This window comes from Acinonyx jubatus, chromosome B4, assembly GCF_027475565.1.
Source record: "Acinonyx jubatus isolate Ajub_Pintada_27869175 chromosome B4, VMU_Ajub_asm_v1.0, whole genome shotgun sequence".
NCBI classification, from domain to species: Eukaryota; Metazoa; Chordata; class Mammalia; order Carnivora; family Felidae; genus Acinonyx; species Acinonyx jubatus.
Window position 1 is genome coordinate 58434047 of NC_069387.1, and position 21976 is coordinate 58456022.

A 21976-nucleotide genomic window follows, 5' to 3' on the forward strand; every position below is an offset into this window, starting at 1 on the left:
TTCTTTGACATGTCTCCATCATTTTCATGTACTTTGTGGAAGGAATGTTAATGCTTAACTAATCCACCTTTAAATCACCTCCAAGTGCTCTTGGCAAGTAGTCACCCAAACTATGTCTGACAAAATCCAGCATTAGAGAACTTGCATGTCCAGCACAGGATTATCCTCCTCCACACAGTTCTGATGTCCAAGTACACTTCTCAGTTTTGACTTTGTTTTCTCAGTCTTCCTAGCTACTCATAGTGTACAACTGAAGGTTAAAGACTGAGCTAATCCTGACCAAAATTTTAACTTTATTCATAGAATTATAATTAAGTAACTCATCCAGAACTGTAATTAGGTTAGCCAAACATGACCTTGGGATTCCATATTGCCAAAATGGCAGCTCATGCCTTCTCTTCTCTCTTAGCATCAGTACCCCTCACTCGACACGGACACCTAAGATTGAGCCTCCACCTTGGTTCCTAGTATTAACTATTACCCAGTCCTTTTGGAAGAGTAAAATCTGCATCTTCACATGATGATGAGGCACCATGTTTTTCAGTCGTGTTTTTGTTAGTCCTATTTCTTTCTGACGCTGAAGCCTTACTCCAAACTGTACTATACGTGTGGTTTCAAGTGCTTGCTCAATGACCAGCTGCATCAGCAATACCTTGGGAGCTTGTTAAAAAATACATATTTATGGACTCCTCTCCTGAATTATTGGGCAAATCTTCTTAAGCCTCAGATCTTCATCCATAAAGATGAAGTGCTTGCTTTATAGGATTGTCAGGAAGAGTCAATGAAATTATGTATGTGAAGTGTTTAGCATTCTGCTTGACCGAAGCTACATAGTAAACAACATCAGCTGCTATTATTATTATATAAATATTACTGCTATAACTGTTACTAGGCAAGTATCAAAAATGTATCAGATATTTTACTTTCTCCTGAATGAGTAAAAAATAGATGTCTAGAGGGGTGGCATTGCCCATTACCATTATATTTCATGTACAATAGGTGGCAGCAGAGGCTATATACATTGGCTCTAGTGGTCAAGTAAGGGATACCATAGAATGGAACTCAGAAAAAATAATCTTCTATATGAAGATTTGTCATCTTCCTGTTATCTATATGCTCCCAACCCAATTATCTATGTAGAAAAGTCCTGGATTGGAAACAAAGGAGTTAACTTTCTACTAAGGTCTACCATTTTTTAGCCTCTCTGGGATTCCATCTCTTTATCTGTCAAATGAGGACTTGATATCAGAGGATTTCCAGAATTGCTTCCATATCTAAGACCTTATGCTTCTATTAACTGAGACTCTACAACCTACTCTCAACGTTCTGTGTGCAGATGATACCAATTTATCATTTCATGCTGGACTTCTCTTCTTACAAGAGTTACATTCTTCTCTGCCAAGAGGGCTGTCATCACTAAATAAGACTAAACAGTGAAAAGAAAGCTGTTTCCACTTCCTGGTGTATTTGCAACTTCCCACAACGGATGGCCAAATATTTGCTATGTTTTCTATTTCACTCCTCACCCATCTGCTCCACTGTTGAGTATTCTTCTTTCAGTACAAGCATGCCTTCTAAAATATCAAACTTTTTAAAAAGGCATTCAAATTATACCTAAAGGTTTGGATTTTGATGTCTATTAACTGTAAGAGAGCTTTGAAATAGCAAATTAGTCCTGGATTCTCATTTCCCTTCATGCTCACTTTCAGTTCATCTGAAATCGGCTTAAATACCTGTTGCTCTCATTGTACTATTATTTTCACTGGGCTTCCCTTTGTTGTACTAATATTTAACAACAGTGACATCAACAACAACTAAGCTTCATGGAATGCTTGCCAGGTACTGTTCCAAATGCTTTACCTATATAGCATTTCATTCAATTCTTACAATAATTCTATGAACAGGTGAAATATAAAAGCACTTTGTGGTTCTTGTTTGTTAATGTTTCTCATCTTTTCCTTCAATCCATTCTCTCCACACACATTTCAGAGCTATTTACCGAAGGTATCCAAAGCCTGCAACATATTTTCCCATGCGCTTTGCCAGACTTAAACAAAACTTACTTTCCACAGTCCCACCCTTCAGCATATTCCACTTCTATTTCCCATTTCATGTAAAATGAGATATCTCTAATCTTTGCTTTTGTAAAACTTCATTTATTGTTAGTTAAATAATATTAATTTCAGTCAGTCATCATGTAGACAAGTCCTAGATTGGAAACAAGAATTAGCTTCTAATCTGAGAATGTGAGATATTCTCTATGATCATATTCTGCTCTATGCTGTACATTAAAAAATTTTTTTTTCAGAGTCCATGTGTGTTCACTATCGAAAACTAAAACAAAACAAAAAGCAAGGAAGAGGGCAAATTACAAATTCCACTATTTAAGGTAATCGTAATGGATATTTTTGCAGAAACCTCATTTTCCCATATATTTATATAATTAAGATGATACCATATTAAAAATGCTTTCAGTAAGACTAATCAGGTAGAAATAATAATTCTTTTTCATTGCTTTGTTTGCCAGTCTAGCATACCTCTAATAGCTCTTCTGTATATGAGGTTTTGGAAAACTAACATTTCTATTGACCATTGTTTTCTGCCTAATCTACTTACCACCATTGTCTACTTCCAATGAATACAGAAAAGTTTATGTAACAAGAATTAACTTATTATTATTTTGAAGCTCTAAATAGTTAAGGGATGTATTTTTAAGAGTATTATTTTTAGAACTTTAAAATATTTATCATTTAAAGAAAGACAAGCACTTGCCTTCATCTCCATCATCCCCAAATGGGTAGAAGAGAGCAACAGCTAAATTGATGAACACAGCCAAGTTGAAGGAAATGCTCCCCCACAGGGATATGTGCCTTGAGAACCAGAACAGGGCAGGGTTACCTAGTGAGCAAAAAGTGCGATGGGACAAAACAGAAGAATTAATTTTGATCTCAACACAAGAACCCTACTGAAACAACATTTTACTAAATTGTGTTTTTGTAAAGTAGTATAAAAGCACATTTAAATAAACATCAAAAATGACTTATTTAAGAAAGTTTATAATCAGTACCATAAGGGAGTTTTCTATTTGATTCCTTCTTTATTCTTCAGCCAATTTATACCCAAGCCATTATAAAGGTGTGGGTAATTTTGCAATTGCTAAACATGGTCAGAAAAGGTGATTCTGTAATAATTCCCTCTGACACATCCCTAAAGCAGATTAGGGGAAAGACAGTTAGTGGATGCCTGGGGCCCCCCTTAACAGAACAGTATGTATCACTTTGTAAGTCAGTAATATTGATTAATTGGTCCCACTCCCATGCCTTACAGTCAAAAGAAGAAGAAGAAGAAGAAGAAGAAGAAGAAGAAGAAGAAGAAGAAGAAAAGAAAAGAAGAGAAGAGAAAAGAAAAGAAAAGAAAAGAAAAGAAAAAAGAAAAGAAAAGAAAAGAAAAGAAAAAGGAAAAGGAAAAAAAAAGCCCAAACCAGACTTATGTCTGATGAATATTCCTATGACCCAAAGTTACCTGAAATTCTGAACCTTAATAGCATGGTATAATACTGCTTACTAGGAACTCATGATTTATAATATCTAAGTTTTATTTATTTTTGAGAGAGAGAGAGAGAGAAAGAGAGAGAGAGAGAGAGAAAGAGAGAACGATTGGGGGGAAGGGCAAAGAGAGAGGGAAAGAGAGAATCCCATGAATGTGGGATCAATCCCATGAACTGTGACATCATGACCTGAGCTGAAATCAACAGTTGGATGCTTAACCAACTGAACCACTCAGGCACCCCTTACAATATCTAAGTTTTAAACCTTAACACTTCCTAAAAACTTGGGTTTTTAACGGCAGAAAAACATGAAAGATACAATAGGAAGTACTAATAAGTGGGAAAGGCTTTACTGAATATTTTCAGAAATGAGATTCTGTATTTATCTTCAGAAATGAATTAGTAGGTGCATCTACTAAATCTACATCTCCTAAATAACTGAACAAATATGAAATGCATACAAATTTGACCACATGACTTTTTCAGAGCTTGTCCATTCTCTAACTCTTACTATCTAAACATCACATCTAAAATATTGGAGTTACATGAGGGAGAAAGGAACATCAAGTTTCAAGGAGAAATTATAAACTTTTCAAATTATGTTCTGTGAATTCCAATCTGGGATCTGCTGCTCACTTATAAACTGCACTAAACTGAAACAGGCTATGATTTGCTATGGCATTTAGTTGACTGATGTATCTTAAATTGTAAATATCTGCATCTCCATCATTTTTATTAGGAGTCTTCATTTTAAAAAGCAGAATATTGGGGTACCCAGATGACTCAGTTGGTTAAGTGCCCAACTCTTGACTTTGGCTCAAGTCATGATCTCGTGGTTCTTGAGATCGAGCCCCACACTGGGCTCTGTGCTGGCAGCATGGAGCCTGTTTGGGATTCTCTCTCTCCCTCTCTCTCTGCCTTTCCTCCCTCACATGCTCTCCCCTCCTCAAAATAAATAAACTTAAAAAAATGAAAAGGTGAACATTAAGACAAAATAGAAGATGTTGATACATACATTTGTAGTATATCCAATGAATCATTTCTATCTATAACCTCATAATAAGTTGCTTCCAAACTTTAAATGTAAGATGTACATTGAAATTCATTTTAAGATTTGTTTTTTAGTAACTGATAAAATATTTATCCAAAAAAGAACAAACCCCACAAGCACTAGTTCATTATTCAACTTAGTTTAGTCAGGGATAAAATGTGTGCTTTTCCAATGTCCCAAATAAAATTGTTGAATTTTCATGTATGTGTTCTAGACACCCTAAATTTTCTCTGAATTCCATAAGGTTCTATATGGCAAAATGCTAAGGGAGAGTCATTTCTTTATTTTTCAAATATTCTGATAAGAAAGCCTAACAGTGCATACCATAATCTTATAGCCAAAGATGGTATGTCACAAGCTCCACTCAAATCCATAAACCACACTCAGCAAAGTTCCTAGGAAACTGGAATGATGAAACACTGTTGAATGGAGGTATTGAGAACATATGCCTGCTGGTCTGGAAAACATCCCCCAAGGATAGGAAAGACCTAAGCTAGAGTTTCCCCCTACTAATTTTTGTTTAAAACTCATGATATCCCTTATCTGGGGAAGCAAACTAAAGTGTATTATAAACTTTAAAATTTTTAAATTTTAGGTGTGCCTCGGTGGCTCAGTTGGTTAAGTGTCCAACTTCAGCTCAGGTTCTCATGGTTCTCAAGGTTCGTGACTTCAAGTCCCACATCAGGTTCTCTGCTGTCAGCACAGAACCCACTTCAGATCTTCTGCCCCCTCTCACTCTGACCCTACCCCCCAAATAAATAAACTTTAAAAAAAGAATTTAAAAATTCTAAAACTCAATATGTCCATATAGAGTTGACTGCTGTGATGTAAGTAATGGAAACTGTATTATATTAATTTGGGGGGAGGGGAGGGGCAGAGGCGAGGCAGAGAAAGAGAATCTCAAGCAGGCTCCACACTTAGTGTGGAGCCCAACACGAATTACAGTTTCACAACTATGAGATTATGACGTAGGCTGAAATCAAGAACGATGCTCAAGTGACTGAGCTACCCAGGCGTTCCTGCATTATATTAATTTTTAACTGTAAAATTATAACATTGCTTTATTTTAATACAAGTGTCACAGAATTTTTAGTCTGACTTGGCAAGGTAAAGATATTTTGAAAGAAAGAATGACTTTCAATAAAACATTAAAAAATCTACTCACTCATAGGATCTTAAGATAAGAGAGGACAAGCATGCTGGTGCCGATGTCTCTCCATCCCATTCACTGATCGTTAAGGCCAGTCAGAGCCCATTCAAGGACAGCAGACTTGCAGCTGTTCAGCAGTTGAAACATACAGCTGCAAGCTTGCATTTCATAATATTTATAAAACTACAGGATCAGCACTAAAAGATGATCTAATGTAGTCTTCTGTTTCTGTTAAGCCACAGGTGTCTCAGCTCTCACTCAGGTGTGGACTGAGATTATATTCTTAAGCCTATAAGTGATTTGAGTACCATCAAATGGCAAGAAATTAAAAGCCAATTTAGGGATGCCTGGGTGGCTCAGTCAGTTAAGCGTCCAAGTCTTGGTTTGCACTCAGGTCATGATCTCATGGTTTGCGAGATCAAGCCCTGCGTCAGACTCTGCACTAACAGCATAAAGCCTACTTGGGATTCTCTCTCTACCTCTCTCTGTCCCTGCTCTACTCACACTCTCGCTCAGAATAAATAAGCTGTAAAAAAAAATTTAAATGAATCCTGTTATGTATCCTAAAGTACCAATTTATCTACCATTATGCTCAAAACTAACCATTTTAGTTTATTGTACTTACTCCTGATTTTCTTCTGCCACTTCATTTCATTGTAGAGATCTTCAGTTTGCTGGAAAAAGTCATTCACTTTACTTCCTTGTTCATCCCTTTCAGTTGTGTTGAACACACGGCTCTTGGATTCGCGCGTAAGGTATTCACATATATTGGGGACAGGAAAAACTATTTGTTCCATTGTCCTATCATGCCGAACAATCTGAAAATATTAATGTGCATTTGCTTTAGCTTTTGGGCACTTCAGTCTTAGACTATTTTGTGTTTTTAGCATGAGTTTATGAATGATATTTTATTAGTTAAGTTTGAAAAAACATGCCAGCATGAAATCCCTAGAATAATCCTTTAGTGTACTACTTTTCATTGTTGTCTTTAAGAAAAATTAGGGACACCTGGGTGGCTCAGTCGGTTAAGCATCCGACTTTGGCTCAGGTCATGATCTCACAGTTTGTAAGTTCAAGCCCATGTCGGGCTCTGGGTGGACAGCTCATAGCCTGAAGCCTGCTTCAGATTCTGTGTCTCCCTCTCTCTCTGCCCCTGTCCCACTCACACTAGGTCTCTCTCTCTCTCTCAAAAGTAAATGAACATTAAAAAAATAATAAATGAATAATAAATAATAAATGAATATTAAAAAATAATAAAAAAAGAAAAATTAACTGATGACTGTATCATAAATACTATGTTATAAATAACAAAACCCCAAATCTTTATTCTTTCTGGACTAACATTAAACTTCTGTCACCCATTTTTTATTTTCATGAGTTACATCAGAGAATTAAGAACTAAGTGATTGGCTGCATAACCTTAAACACAGCACTTGGTATATCTGCATCTTATTCTTAGCTTATTCTTCCTAAAAAGATCTGTTGGAGACCAAATGACATACTCAGCATGATGTGCCCTGAGTTCTATAGAAAAAGGTGCTTTATATCATTAAATGTTTCCTACTCATGGCAAAACAAATTTTTGTAGGTATAATATCCATTTAAATATATAACTAGATGTAAGTACTCCTTATTTTCAATTTGTCTTATTTGGTACTTGTGACGGTTTAATGTTAGACTAAACAAAACAAAAACTAGCTGAATATTTTCATATGAATTCACCATGCAACAAGGGTTTGTTTAGACTAAATCTCAAGGTACATGTTTATATACTCTGCTTATCCCTCAAAAATGAATCAGGATTGGTCTAAGCCAGAAAGGCCACCCTACTACTCCCCTTCACCACAGGCTGGTATAGTGGGGCAAGCATGTGACCTAGTTCCAGGAAATGAGGCATAAGTAGAAATATCCTGGTGGCAGGGGAGAGGGAATCAGGAAAGATTTTGCTTCCTGAAAAAACAGAGAGTCAAATGAAAGAAACAAAATAATAAAGCCAAAAAACTAAATACAAAATACAAAAAACTCTTGTTTTGGCCTGTATTCTTTTTCTTCCCACTTAGAACAAAAGGTAATAGAAGGGCATGATGCCTAAAACTCTGGCAGCCCTTTTGCAACCTACCTTGAGGTGAGATATCACCAGCATAATAAGGAAGACACAAAATAAGATAGGAAAGGCCTGCATGTCTGAAGACATCACTGAGTTATTGAATCAATTGTAGAACTACTGGTACCTACAGACTTCACTTTATGTGGGATAATCAAATATTTTTATTGTTCAAACAATGGTCAATCTGGTGTTCTGTTACTTGTAATATAAGCTATCCTAAATGATATGTAAATATGCAAACTAAATGCTAGAATACTATCATATAAACACACAAAAAAGGGGCACCTGGGTGGCTCAGTCAGTTAAGCATCCAACTTTGGCTCAGGTCATGATCTCACAGTTTGTGGCTTTGAGCCCCATGTCGACTCTGTGCTGACAGTTCACAGCGTAGAGCCTGTTTCAGATTTTGTGTCTCTTGCTCTTGCTGCCCCTCCCCTATTCATGATCTGTCTCTGTCTCTGTCTCTTTCTCAAAAATAAATAAACATTAAAAAATGAAAAAAAATACACACACAGAATGAAATTTAGTAGCAGTAAATAAAATTCCCAAACACAGGTTAAAGAAGTCAATTGTATAAAAGAAAAATTGGACCTATTTATATTGCAGGGGGGAAAAATGTTGTTTTTTTTTTTGCTTGATCCAAAGGTATAAAACCATAAAAAAAAATTCTCAGGATGCATTTAAGAAATAGTGTCTGTATACCATGATCAAGTGGGATATACTCCAGGGATGCAAGGGATGTTCAACATCCACAAATCAGTCAATGTGATGTAGTACAGTAACAAAATAAAACATTAAAATCATATAATCAGTTCAACAGATGCAGAAAAAGCATTTGAGAAAGTTCAACATCCATTTATGGTAAAAACTTTCAACAAAGTGGGTATAGAGGGAACATATCTCAACATAAAAGCCATACCTGACAAAGTCACACAGCTATCATAATATACCAACAGTGCAAAGCTGAAAGTTCCTCCTCTAAGATCAGTACCAAGACAATGATGTGTTGAAATCAACATTAATTCTTCTGTTTTGTCCCATCACACTTTTTGCTCACTAGGTAACCCTGCCCTGTTCTGGTTCTCAAGACACATATCACTTTTATTCAACATAATATTAGAAGTCCTAACCAGAGCAATTAGACAAGAAAACAAAATAAAAGACATCCAAATTGGAAAAAAAGAAGTTAAATGGTCACTATATCTAGAGGACATGATATTAGGTATAGAAAACCCTAAATACTCCAACAAAAAAGTGTTAGGAATACTAAACAAATTCAGTAAAGTGGCAAGACACAAAAATTAATACACAAAACTCTGTTGTATTGCTATACACTAATAATGAACTATCAGAAAGAGAAATAAAGAAAACAACCTCATTCAGAATTTAATCAAAAAGAACACAACAGTGGCTCCTAGGTGGCTCAGTCATTTGAGCATCCAACTCTAGATTTTGGCTGAGGTCATGATCCCAGGGTCATGGGATCAAGCCCCACATGGAGTTCTGCACTGAGCATAAAGCCTGCTTAAGATATTCTCTCTCTGTCTGTCTCCCTCTGCTCCTCTCCCCCACTTGTGTGCTCTCTCTCTCTCTCTCCAATACCTAGAAATAAATTTAATCAAGGAGCTAAAAGATCTATATATTAAAAACTGTAAGACACCAATGAAAGAAATTGAAGAAGCCACAAATAAATGGAAAAATATTTCATGCTCATTGTTTGGAAAAACTAATATTTTTAAAATATCCATACTACCCTAAGCAATAAACAGATTCAATGCAATCCCTGTCAAAATTCCCATGACATTTTTCAAATGGAACAAACACTCCTAACAAAAAAGGAACAGTCTTAAAATTTGTATGGAACCACTGAAGACCCCAGATAGCCAAAGCAAGTTACAGACAGAAATTACACTCCCTGATTTCAAACAGTATTACAAAGCTATAGTAATGAAACAGTGTGGTATTGGCATAAAAACAGAAACACAGATGAATGGAACACAATAGAGAGCCCAGAAATAAATCCATGCATATGTGGTCAATTAGTTAACCATGAAGGAACCAAGAACACAAAATGAGGAAAGGACAGTCTCTTCAATAAATGGTTTGGAAAATTGGACAGCTACATGCAAAAGAATGAAACTGGACCACTACCTTACACAGTACACAAAAATTAACTCAAAATGATCAAAACTTAAACAGAAGACTTGAAACCACAAAAAGTCTTAGAAGAAAACAGGTAGTAAGTTCCTTGACATAGTTCTTGAAGATGATGATTTAAATCACATGACAAAAGCTAAGGCAACAAAAGCAAAAATAAACAAGTGGGACTACATCAAACTAAAAAGCTTTTGCACATCAAAGGAAACCTCAACAAAGTGAAAAAGCAAGTTACTGAATGGGAGAAAATACATGTAAATCAAATATCCAATAAGGGGCTAATAGCCAAACTATATAAAGAATTCATACAACTCAATAGCGGAAAAACCCAATCTGATTAAAAAATGGGCAGAAGATCTGAATAGATAATTTTCTGAAGAAGATAGACAAATGGGCAATAAATACATGAAAAGATACTCTACATCATTCATCATCAAGAAACTTCAAATCAAAACCACAATGTGATATCATCTCACACATGTTAGAATGACTATTATCAAAAAGACTAGAAATATTAAGTATTGGTGAAGATGTGGAGAAAAGGGAACCTTTGTGCACTGTTGGTGGAAATGTAAATTGGTGTGGCCACTGTAGAAAACAATATGGAGGTTCCTCAAAAATTAAAATTGGAACTACTATGTGATCCAGCAATTCCACTTTTGCATATTTATCCAAAATAAACAAAAATACTAATTTGAAAAATATCTGCACCCCCATGTTCACTGCAACACTATTTACAATAGTCGGATTATGGAAACAACCTAAGTGTCTGTCAATGGATGAATGGGTAAATAAAATGGTGGTATATATACACAGAGGAATATTTGCCATAAAGAATAATAAAATCTCACCATTTATGACAACAAATGAATGGACCTCAAGGGTCCATTTATATTATTCATATAAATGAAAAAAGTCAGATAGAGAAAGACAAATAGCACATGATCTCTCTTACATGTGGACTCTGAATATAAATAGATACATAAAATAGATATACATAGATACAGACAATGGATTGGTGGTTGCCAGAGTCAGGGGACAGGATGTGGGAAAAATGGGTGCATTGCTTTTGACTTTTTAAAAATTTAAATTAAAAATTAAAATTAAAATTAATTTTGAAAAATAAATAGAGCCTTATTTATTACAAACCAAACTGTTCAGTCCTTTATGAAATGCTATGTTTGATTCTGGTTGTCACATTTTACAAGGGGGCACCTACAAACTAGAGGGATTGCTGCAGACAAGGGGGATGTATTAACTGTAAAAAGCCAAAATGGATAATGTTTTCAATATATTTATTCAACAAATAACTATTCACTCCTTAGGTAAGGAGCTCTGGGGAATTCAAAGTGAAAAAACATCATGAATCCTAATCTATAGGAGCCTATAGCTTAGTGATCATCATGGGCCTTCAAATGGTACAGGCAAGCTATCATGCTGACGGAGGAGCAAATGTTCTGAACACTGGGTAAACATTAAAGTGGGCTGATGTGCACTCTTTATAAAAAAATAACTTTCTAATTATTCAAATTGTTTAAAATTGGATCTGTTTCCTTCTGAAGTAGTGAGATCTCTGAAGTAGTGAGATTTCCTATCACAGGAAATTTTGGAAGTGGAAGCAGGATCATTACACAATAATTTCTCTTTGGATGGGTGACCCACAAGGTCCTTCAAATTTCCCAGTGTCTTTCAGTCTATAACTTTAGAAAACCTATTATTTTCAACAATAATCATTATTATGGTGGTGCTCCAGGCACAGTGTCAGTTTTGGAAATATAGACATGATCAAGAATGGGCCCTGCCTCAAGGAAGGGACAAGTGATACATAATACACATATTCCAATATGATATATTTAACAGCATGATCAAACTGTTGTGGGAAGTGCAGTGGGATGAAACTAATGAATGCCTGATAGAAGGGTGAGAGGCCTCTCTGTGTAGGGCATATGAGCTGGTCTTCCAATGAGCATGAGGACTGGTCAACATGTATAAGTTAGATCAGTAGTCCAGACTGTTCCTTTGAACCCTGGACTTCTGTACCCAACTTCATGCATGCCTCAAAATCACCTCAAGTTCTATTTATCCAAGAACCAACAAATGGTCTTCCTTTCTCTGGGGTCTCAGAGCTAGGCCCCCAATGCACAACACCAGTTCTGCTTATTTATTCAGACCAGAAGCCCAGGGGTGTCCTTTTCCATACCCTTTTCCTTAGGTGATCACATTTTATAAGGAGCATTATAAATATCCTACACACACAGAGACGTGCACGCACGCATGCGCGCACGCGCGCGCACACACACACACACACACACACACACACACGTTTTTCTCCAGTGTAGTCATCTTCAATACCATCATCTTTCACAGTTGTTCTCTTGAAAAGAGACACCCCCACTCATATGTTCTTTCACATCTTTCTTTCATTTACTTCTATCTGAAATTCTGTGCCCAATCTTTAATGAAGAAACTTCTACTCAATCTTTAATATATTTTTTTGGCAACTGCCTGTAAAATCCATCCTGAAACTCCCCAGGCACAGTTAATTGCTGTTTTCTCTACATTTCCTTCGCCCTTTGTTTATGCACTTATTACACAGAATTATCTTCTGTATGTGATGGAGAGTAAGTGATCTGCTAACAAATTACTAAAGTTGTGTATTTGCAGTGAAATACCTCCTCATTGCTGGGAAACCAGTAAAAATCCAACCTCAAATGATAGCTGCCATCTCTCACACAGGTATTAACTGGACCCTTCCTCTGACCCACCCAGCCCACCTACTATTCCTACCTCTTCTAATCCTATAGCTTTGTACTGTGACTTCTGGGACCTTCCTCAGAACCTAAGTGGTTTGGTGATAAATTTGTATCAACTTCCCCAGCCTCCTGACTTGGCCAGCCTCTCTGTCTCTAAGCACCTGATGCAATAAAGAATGTTTCTGCTTCTGGTCCAGCTCATGGGTTCTACCAGGGTCAAGTCTCCCACCAAGGCTGCAGTATTATTCATGTCTATAAACATGAGCAAGAGATCCATCCTATGATATGAGGTAATAATGCTCATTATGCCAAATGTTTGGCAATAGGAAACAAGGTGTAGTGATAATATACCCTGAGAGTTAATAGCAGTGTTACCCATCATGCATTCTGCTGAAAACTAAAAAAATACCTGCCAAAGTGAATAAATGTATGAATGTAAATTACAAGTGACAAGCGTCAACTACTCTGCTCACTTCTGCCTGATTAGCTCTGCCAACTAGTGTCAAAATGATACCATAGCTAGTAAATGACAGCCAGATGGGTCTCACAACACATAATGATAAGTCCATGTTGACCTCCATCTTCTGAGTTGCCACCAGCTATTAAATACTGTTTCATTTAGGGGGTAGGGCATCAATTGCTGCGTACTGAAAATGGAAACTGCTATAAATCATTCCAAGTTTATGCTATCGATATGAAGACTTTACAGCGCCTTCCATACTTTTGAACACTGTCTTACACAGAGATCTCTTTCAATTAGCCTTTTAGAGTTTTTACCGAGCATGCTTTTCTTGAATGATACTTCTATTATAATAATCTTTTCATGAAAACACCACTGCTCTGCAATGATTGCTTGCATGACCAAAATAAAACAAAAGTCACATTAATTACAAAAGAAAATTTAGATATAGTTCTGGCCGAAAACAAAAGACTGCTTTATCTGCCAAAATCAAAGACTGCTTTGAAAGATATGCACCTCGATTTCTTATAGATGACTCTTCACATCTTATCTTTTGATATATACTTTTCCAGTTTACATTTTTCAATTCTGCTTCATTGTTCTAGGAAACAATTATGAAAATGTCCTGAAATAGAAAGTGAACATATATTTTCACAGTTGATCCCTTTCAGGAAATAATTGATGGTTACCTCAATCTGTGCAGTGTGATTGGCATAATATTTTAAGGCTTCATCCCCATCATCTGGATCTGATCCTGGTTTGAGCATCTGTTGTAAGAGTTTGTTGTGACGGGCCAACTAGAGGGAAAGAGAAGGGAAAAGGATTTAGGTCTCTTTTTCCCCCTTTCCTGGGATTAAACTTTGAAATTACTTTGTCCACTTGTACACATAGCTTCACAGTTCTGGGGTTAATGGTGATTAATTACACTTCAGTAAGGCATGTCCATTTGAAAGCTATAAATAATGAAACCATAAGGATCAGCTGTTATTACCATATCAATTTTACATTTTTTTGTTTGGCAATATATATGTTCCTCTCATGAGAAGACCGTGTCTCTCCCAGAGTAGGTGTTCACTTACTATCTGTTGATTAAATTTATATCTTAGATAAATGTATAATTGAGCCAGGAAGAAGAAACACCTGCAGAGATATATAACTGATACTCCCTATAATAGATTTAAAATACATGCATATCTAAAACAACTTGATCAGCAGTGTGATACTTCAGTAGGTAACAGTACCAATATAAATGGCAGCTTCTATATACACAAATAAATAGGTATTTATATTTCAAAGGAATTTCTCTTATGGAATCTAATCAAAGCTCTCTACATTAGCAGTTTGTACTAAAGTCCTATGCTTCTGAATATTCATATGTCAGAATTCATGCTTTTCTCAGTTTTATTAGGAGTGGAAATGGCATTTACAGAATAAAAATTTCACCACAAATTGTCTTAAACTTCTGTTGATAGAAGTAATCTTTCTCTCCCATTTGAATGTCTATGACATTTGTTGCCAGTTCTCTCACGTTGTAAATAACTAATACATGATGCCTTCACATATCACTTTTATGGCTGTCTTGAACAATTCCTGAAACCCTGCAATGTCTTTAACCTTTCAGGTATTCTACTTATGCCTCAAGTTTCCTGAGGGCTTCTAGTAAAAAGAATCCACATATAATTCTTATTCCTGGCACCATTCCTATCTCTTACCCTGTGCCAGCCACTAATCCTAAACACTTAAGTGCATGGTCTCATTTGATCCTTCCAGGAAATCCTAAAGTAGGCACTCGTATTATCCCCATTTTACAGATAAGGAAACTGAGGCACAGAGCATTGAAGGGAGTTGCCCATGATAATGTCTCTAGAAAATGATAGAGCCAGTATTGAACTCAAGCAGTATGGTTTCATAGTATTCTTATCAACTTACAGAGCAATAAATAAGTCTTTGTACTATTCTTAAGATGTTAACTCAAATTGTGATTATTAAGAATGGAGATAAATTTTAAACAATAATCCAGGACCTATAAAACCTCATAAACATTATACTTGTAAGTGGTAACGTGGTAAATTAAATATTCATTCCATTGATGCTGCTCTAAAGCAAATCATTTCCAAAGCTATTATTTTAGATTGGCTTTCAGGGATATTTATAATTCACTCAAGAAAACCATTTACATTTCATTCTTGACTAAATGTGAATTATACAGATTTTTATTACAAACTGTAGTCATGAAATTTGTTGTGACTTATAGGTGCTTCTAAAATTCTAAATATGTTTCAAAGGATAGAATTATTATAATCATTTAGGCACATTAGCATATGTTTTAAGAAGTTTGTTGAAGGTAAAATTGGCATGATTTGTTTACCGTTTGCATCTAGGGCATGAAGGAGTTAGGATGGACCCCAACGGTATAGACCTGAGCAACTGAAGGCTTAGAAATTCCAGTAACTAAGGAAAAATGCAGAAGGAGCATATTTAGGGAGAGAAAATCAAGACTTTGATTTTGGACACATGAAACTTTATATATCATGCAAAAGGAGACGATGAGCAGGCTGTTGGATGGACGTGTTTATCAAGAGTTCTGTGCAGAGTTCGGGAATGGAACTATGTACTGAGGTGTCATCAGTATATGTGTCATACTTAAAATCATGAGCCTAATGAGATGACCTAAAAGTGAGCTCAGACAGAGAAAAGAGATCCAAAGAACACCAATAGAATTTAGGAAGAGGAGGGGAATCAGAAAAGAAGACTGAGAAATTTGCGCCAGGGAGGTCGGAACAAAACCAGTGAAATCAGGGGTCCTGGCAGCCAAATGAAGAAAGAACTTCAGGATGGAGGGAGTGATCATTTGTGTCAAAAGTTGATGACAGTTGAATCAAATGATGACCAGGAAGTGACAGTTAAAAGTCACTGATAACCTCGACAGCAACAGTTTCAGAGAATGGTGGACACCAAAGCCTAATGTAATAAGTTGAAGTAAGAATGCGTGGATAAGAAGTATAAACAATGAGTATAGGCAACTCTTGAAAAGCACCACTAGAAGGGGGAGCCAAGAGACAGGGTGGTAGTTAGACAAATGGATAAGGCAAAAGGGAGGTATTTTTAAAGATGAGAATTGTAACATCATGTTCGTTTAATTTTGAGAGAGCTGGAACGTTTGCTAAAGCAACATCTTGACTAGGTGAGAATGGAATAATCTAAGATGTAAGTGGAAGGTTTTTGCCTTCGATAGAAACAAATTCAACCATACTGACAGCAGAGCTATGGGAGCAGATTCAGGAGGGTGTTAGTTTTGATGATGGGAACACAGAAAAGTTTTGGGTTTTTTCCTGGTTACTTTTATTTTCTCAGTGTAGTAGGAAGCTGATAATGAGGATGAGAAAGGAGGTGTTGGAAATTTGAGGAAGAGAAGATATGAGATGGTGACCTAGGGAAAGTGAACACACTTGGAAAATGTAGTAGGATTGTCAGGAAGTCCTAAGAGCTCCCTTTCTGTGACGGTGAAAGCGAGGTCAGTAAGCATGTTTGTGTGTTTTTCTCCAGTGAGGTTCAGCTGTCTGGGTCCAGGCATAAGTAGACAGAATTGTAATTAATGGGATTTGTGGTGTTTCAGGACAAGGTCAACAACACACCAAAAAGAGATACGTGGAAATTAAGAGTCCATGCTAGGACTTTCAATGGGCCCATGGAAGCTAAGCTGAATTACAAAGGTAATGAAGCCAAGAGGGACAATGAAAAGGTGGTAGGATCAATGAATTGTAGCTTCTAATGTCTTTTAAAAAATGTGTTGCAGTCGAAGTGCTAGAAGAAAGTACTAGTTAGAAAAGGCAAGCCAGACTGAGATACTTAAAGTGGAACTCACTGATGGGGGGCAGGGAGCAGTGACTAGTAATGATCAGGTTTTAGGTGTAACCATGTATCTATCATCTGATCTCCATCACCACACTGCCCTGAGCCACCATCTTCTCTCACCTGGAATATTGCAATAGCCTTTAACTGGTCTCCTTGAGTCACCCTGGTCTCCCAGAGTTTAGCCTTAACACAGGAGCCAGAGTCATCTTTTTGGTACAATCATGCCTCTTCGACTCAAAACCCTCCAATGGCTGCCATCTCAGTTAGAGTTAGAGCCAAGTCTTCACCATGGCCAATGAGGCCAATAGAATCTTGCCTTGTTACACCTTTCTCATTACTGTTCTGGTACCTCCCCAACATCCCAGCCCTTCGGGGCTCCTGACTGTTCCTTCAACCTGAGAAGCGTGTATCCATCTCAAGGCTTTGTAGGTGTTCCCTTTCTGGATCCTCTTCCTCTAGACACCTGCATGGTTTGCTTCCTCACCTTCTTCAGGACTCCTTTCAAATACTGGCTTATCAATAAACATGCTTTAAATAATGACCTCGTCCATCTTTCCTAATACATCCAACAACATTTCCTCCTTTATTTTTCCCCATAGCATACTATGATCTGACATACCATATTTTATTATCAATCTCTTCATTAACTATCCCTGCCACAACAGAGTAAGCTTATGTTCTTAGAGAACAGAGATTTTCATCCATTTTGTTCACTGTTACATTTCCAAGGCTTAGAACAGTGTCTGGCACATAGTAGATATTCAATACATATTTGTTTAATAAATTAAATATAAGTATCAGAACTCTTAAATCATAAACAAAGGATAGCTTTCCAATGTAAGACATTAATTTGAATAATTTCTTATAAATTTATTTATTAAAAACTTTTACTTCTTTATAGTTACTTTATAGTGTTAAAATTAACATAATGATTTTAAGAAATCAACAATGCCATTTTATGTGATATAATGAATAGTACAAATCTATACAGATAATTTTCATTTAGTATGTACTACTTAACAGAAACAGCAGGACTTCTCTCTTTCCTGCAGTGTTAATGAGATGATTCTACATTTTCTTGTTTTATTGAAGATAATGGCACTCTCAAAGACACTTTAAAAAAATAAGATGTGGAGGCCTCTCTCACATGTTCAAACATTTAAAATAAAATTTATTCATAATTATATATGTAATCTACACATATATTGGAAAATTAAAAATATATAATAAGAAAAAACAAAATAGAAATAACTGTACCATTTTTTTTCTGCCTGGATATCTTTTACATTATTTTGTGACTGAGAGCCTTTCCTGACTAAGTAGCCTAGTTTGCTCTTGCTTGTTCTGTGTTCAGATGGTGCCCTGTAACATACCTAGATAGCAAAATTTCTCATATTGTATCTTAGTTAATATTATGTCTCTCCAAGGAAAAGGACCTTGTCTTAACCTCTACATTCTCAGAGCCAAAAACAGAACTTGGTACACCAAATAGACACAATAGATATTTGCTAAAGAAACAAGTTAGTGAACGACATTCATTATGTATTTATTGGGCAAAAACTCTTAAATCTCAATGAATTATCTCTCTGTTTCCTCCTTGATAAAATACAGAGGCCAAAGAAATATAGTTAGACATCAGATGATGGTAGAATTCCCAGGGTTTGTAGAAATAAAATATTTTAATATTCTCTTCTTATTTCATAGTTAATTCATGTACTTATATCTCTTCTGCTGTATTGTAAGCTATTTGGAGAAGAAGGACCTGAATACTCAATAAATGTGGGCTTGAACCCTGTGAAGCAAGGATAGTATCCCTATTATATAAACAAAATACAAAAGTAAATAATACCTCAATGATTCTAAAACATGTGAAAATAACTGGTATCGATACAGAGCTCTCTGGTCCAAGTTTACAGTGTACTAGAAGCACACTATAAATTCTCAGAGACCAATTAACATATGCTCAATAGTTTTGGGTTTTTTTTTTAAAGATTTAGTCCCCTCTATATGCACTCCTATTAAAAATGTTACCTAGAATAACCATGCTGCCAATCACAAACATCAGTTTTTTCTTAGTGATGGGCTCTTTACTTTAGCCAATTTTCTCTACCATTCCCTGCCACATACTTTTTTTATATGACACGAATAAAGAAAAACAACCCCAGAATTCAAAGAAGCAACAGCATCATTTAATATCATGTGCTTTGGAAACCAAATGTGAAAAAAAAAAAAAAACACGGTAAGTTTCTAGACAAGTATAGCACATCTGTGGAGATCCATCACAATGAGAAATGTAATTTAAATCTTAATTAAAAACTTGAAAAGAGTTAATGAAGACATACAAGGACAGTCATCTTATGATATATAACTTTAGCTCACAGAGACCCTCACAACAGTATTTGAAATTACCTGATGTCACTATACAACATGGTCTGGAAAACCAACCATCCATCAATGTTACTAATAATGAGAATCTGAACATGGGCATCATCACTGAATACTAAAAAGGAATAATGTTATAGTTAGAAAATCTCTGGGACCTAGAAATACTTACAATCCACAACAGTCTTTATTAGGTGAAATTGTAGCAATCGTTTTATACCTGGCGTGGACATGATGCCTACATTTGCCATACCTGCTTGGTAAATGGTGATGAAAGAATTTTACCAATAAAAAACTCTTATTAGCTCATTACTACAAACAGAAAAACTAGCCTGAGATAATTTATCCCTTTCATAATATTAAAGTTTTAAAAAATGCAATGTAATACATGGGCAGATATATGCATATATATATCAGGGAGAAAGAAATCAAAACATTGGCAGTTAGCCTTATAAAAGAATAAAGACATAACTCCCACAAGGAAAGACTCCCTTGAATGCATAGAGATCTTTCATTATGTGTTGGGGGGGAAGGAAAATCATGCACTTCATTACTAGTCATGACATATTTGCAATTTAAATACATATACAACTTTAAACAGGAATAAAAATTTGTGCATATACATAAAATACATACACACTCATAAGTACTATATACACAACCATATACACAAACATGTATAACTACAGCTAAGTCTTTAAGTAATACTGTGCAGCTTTTTAAATCCAAGATTAGGGAATAAAGATGACAGATTTAGGCTTTTTATTTTTAGCAGCATCCCTTATTAAACCATTCACATTTATCTTCCTATCATTAGAATTCTGATTCATTTTAGTTTGGGTCCAAATAAGGATGGAGTAAAAAAAAAAATCAAGCAATTGCACTTGAATGATATTCAACAATAATTATTCTTTGGCACTTCTCATGTGATTTTTTTCATGTGAGTTCCACTTGTATTAATTGGTAAAACTGACAGAGCAACTGCCTTTCCAAAGATCACAAAGTGCGCTGGAGCCTGAAGTCAGAATAATTGGCTTGTACGTTTACGTTAATAATTGTACAATGCTTTTATAGCAAACACTCTTCCTGTTAGAAGCAGAGAGAAATCAGCAGGAGAATATAAACTAAGGTGTTTACCTTTTCTAACATGCTTAAAATACACAAACCTGTTTTCAAAACATGCATCTTTCTCTGATTTGGTGTTTCTTTTATGTAGAAAGCAAAAAACACTACTGTGGGATTATAGAGATAAGTAAGACTTATTCTTTTAAGCAATCTACTTTCTAGTTGGAGGAATGAAAATAATTATAGAAATGTAATTAATATGAAGGAAAATACGGGCAGGAATGCAAGAGATCACATTTGGTGGTAGCACTAGGAAAAGAATCATGTAAAAAATGCATCTGATAAAGGTTTTAAAGAATGGATAAAATGTCCATAGGCAGGAAGGGGGAGGTGAGGATGTCATGAGGAAGCCATTCTTAGGGGAGATGGGGACCTGCATGAAGAAAGTCACAGAAGATGGGTAGAGAGAGACAGGTCTGGAAGGTGCAATCATACTAAATGCCCATGTAGGAGTTTGAGCAGAGAATACTATTGAAGTTGAACTGTGCCCACCAAAAAGACATACTCAAGTCCTAACCCCCAATAGCTGTGAGTGTGATCTTACTTGAATATAGGGTTTTTGCAGATGTATTCAGTTAAGATGAGGTCATACTGGATGAAGGTGGGTCCTAATGCAAAGACTAGTGTCCTTGTAAGAAGAGGGAAATTTGGACACAGACACAGACACATAGGGAGAATGCCATGTAATAACAGGAGACAGGGACTGATACAAGGCCAACAGCACCAAGGGTTGCTGTTACCAGCAGAAGCAAAGAAGATGCAGGTGAGGACCCTACCTTAGAGCTTTCAGGGAAAGCATGGCTCTGCCAATACCTTCATTTAGGACTTGCAGCCCCCAGAACTGGAAGCGAATAAATGTCTGCCATTTTAGACTATCAAAATTGTGGTAATTGGGGGTGCCTGGGTGGCTCCATCGGTTAAGCGTCCGACTCTTGGTTTCAGCTCAGGTCATGATCTCACAGCTTCGTGGGTTCAAGCCCCACATTGGGCTCAGTGCTGGGAGCACGGAGCCTGCTTGGGATTCTCTCTCTCTCTCCCTCTCTAGCTGCCCTTCCTCCACTCGTGCTGTCTGTGTCTCTCTCAAAATAAATAAACAAACTTAAAAAAAATTCAAAATTGTGGTAATTTGGTACAGCAGCCCTAGCATGCTGTATCAGTCTGTTTGGGATGCTAAACAGAAATACCAGAGCCTGGATGGCTTATATATCATACACATTTACTTCTCACACTTCTAGAGGCTGGGAAGTTGAAGGGAAAAAGCACCAGCAGATTTGGTGTCTGGGGAGAGCTCACTTCCTCATAGACAGGCGTCTTTTCACTAAAACCTCATTGGTGGAAAGGGCAAGGGATCTTTCAGGTCTCTGGTATAATAAGGGCATTAATCCCATT

General features: G+C 36.3%; 1 protein-coding gene across 7 annotated transcripts in view; it reads right to left on the bottom strand.

The window, feature by feature from the left end:
- Positions 1–21976, bottom strand: part of ITPR2 (inositol 1,4,5-trisphosphate receptor type 2) — a 485861-nt gene that overhangs the window by 99781 nt on the left and 364104 nt on the right. For 6 of the 7 annotated variants that reach the window (XR_003413010.2, XM_027035788.2, XM_027035787.2 and 3 more), the window contains 3 exons: positions 13915–14022; positions 6374–6566; positions 2773–2898 (listed from right to left, as the gene is read on the bottom strand). Coding sequence is in view for 6 of the 7 variants with exons in the window: in XM_027035788.2 (XP_026891589.1) it covers positions 2773–2898; positions 6374–6566; positions 13915–14022 (427 nt within the window). In the remaining variant the exon portion in view is untranslated. The remainder of the gene's footprint in view (positions 1–2772; positions 2899–6373; positions 6567–13914; positions 14023–21976) is intronic. The other variant, XM_053226056.1, reaches the window with a different exon arrangement.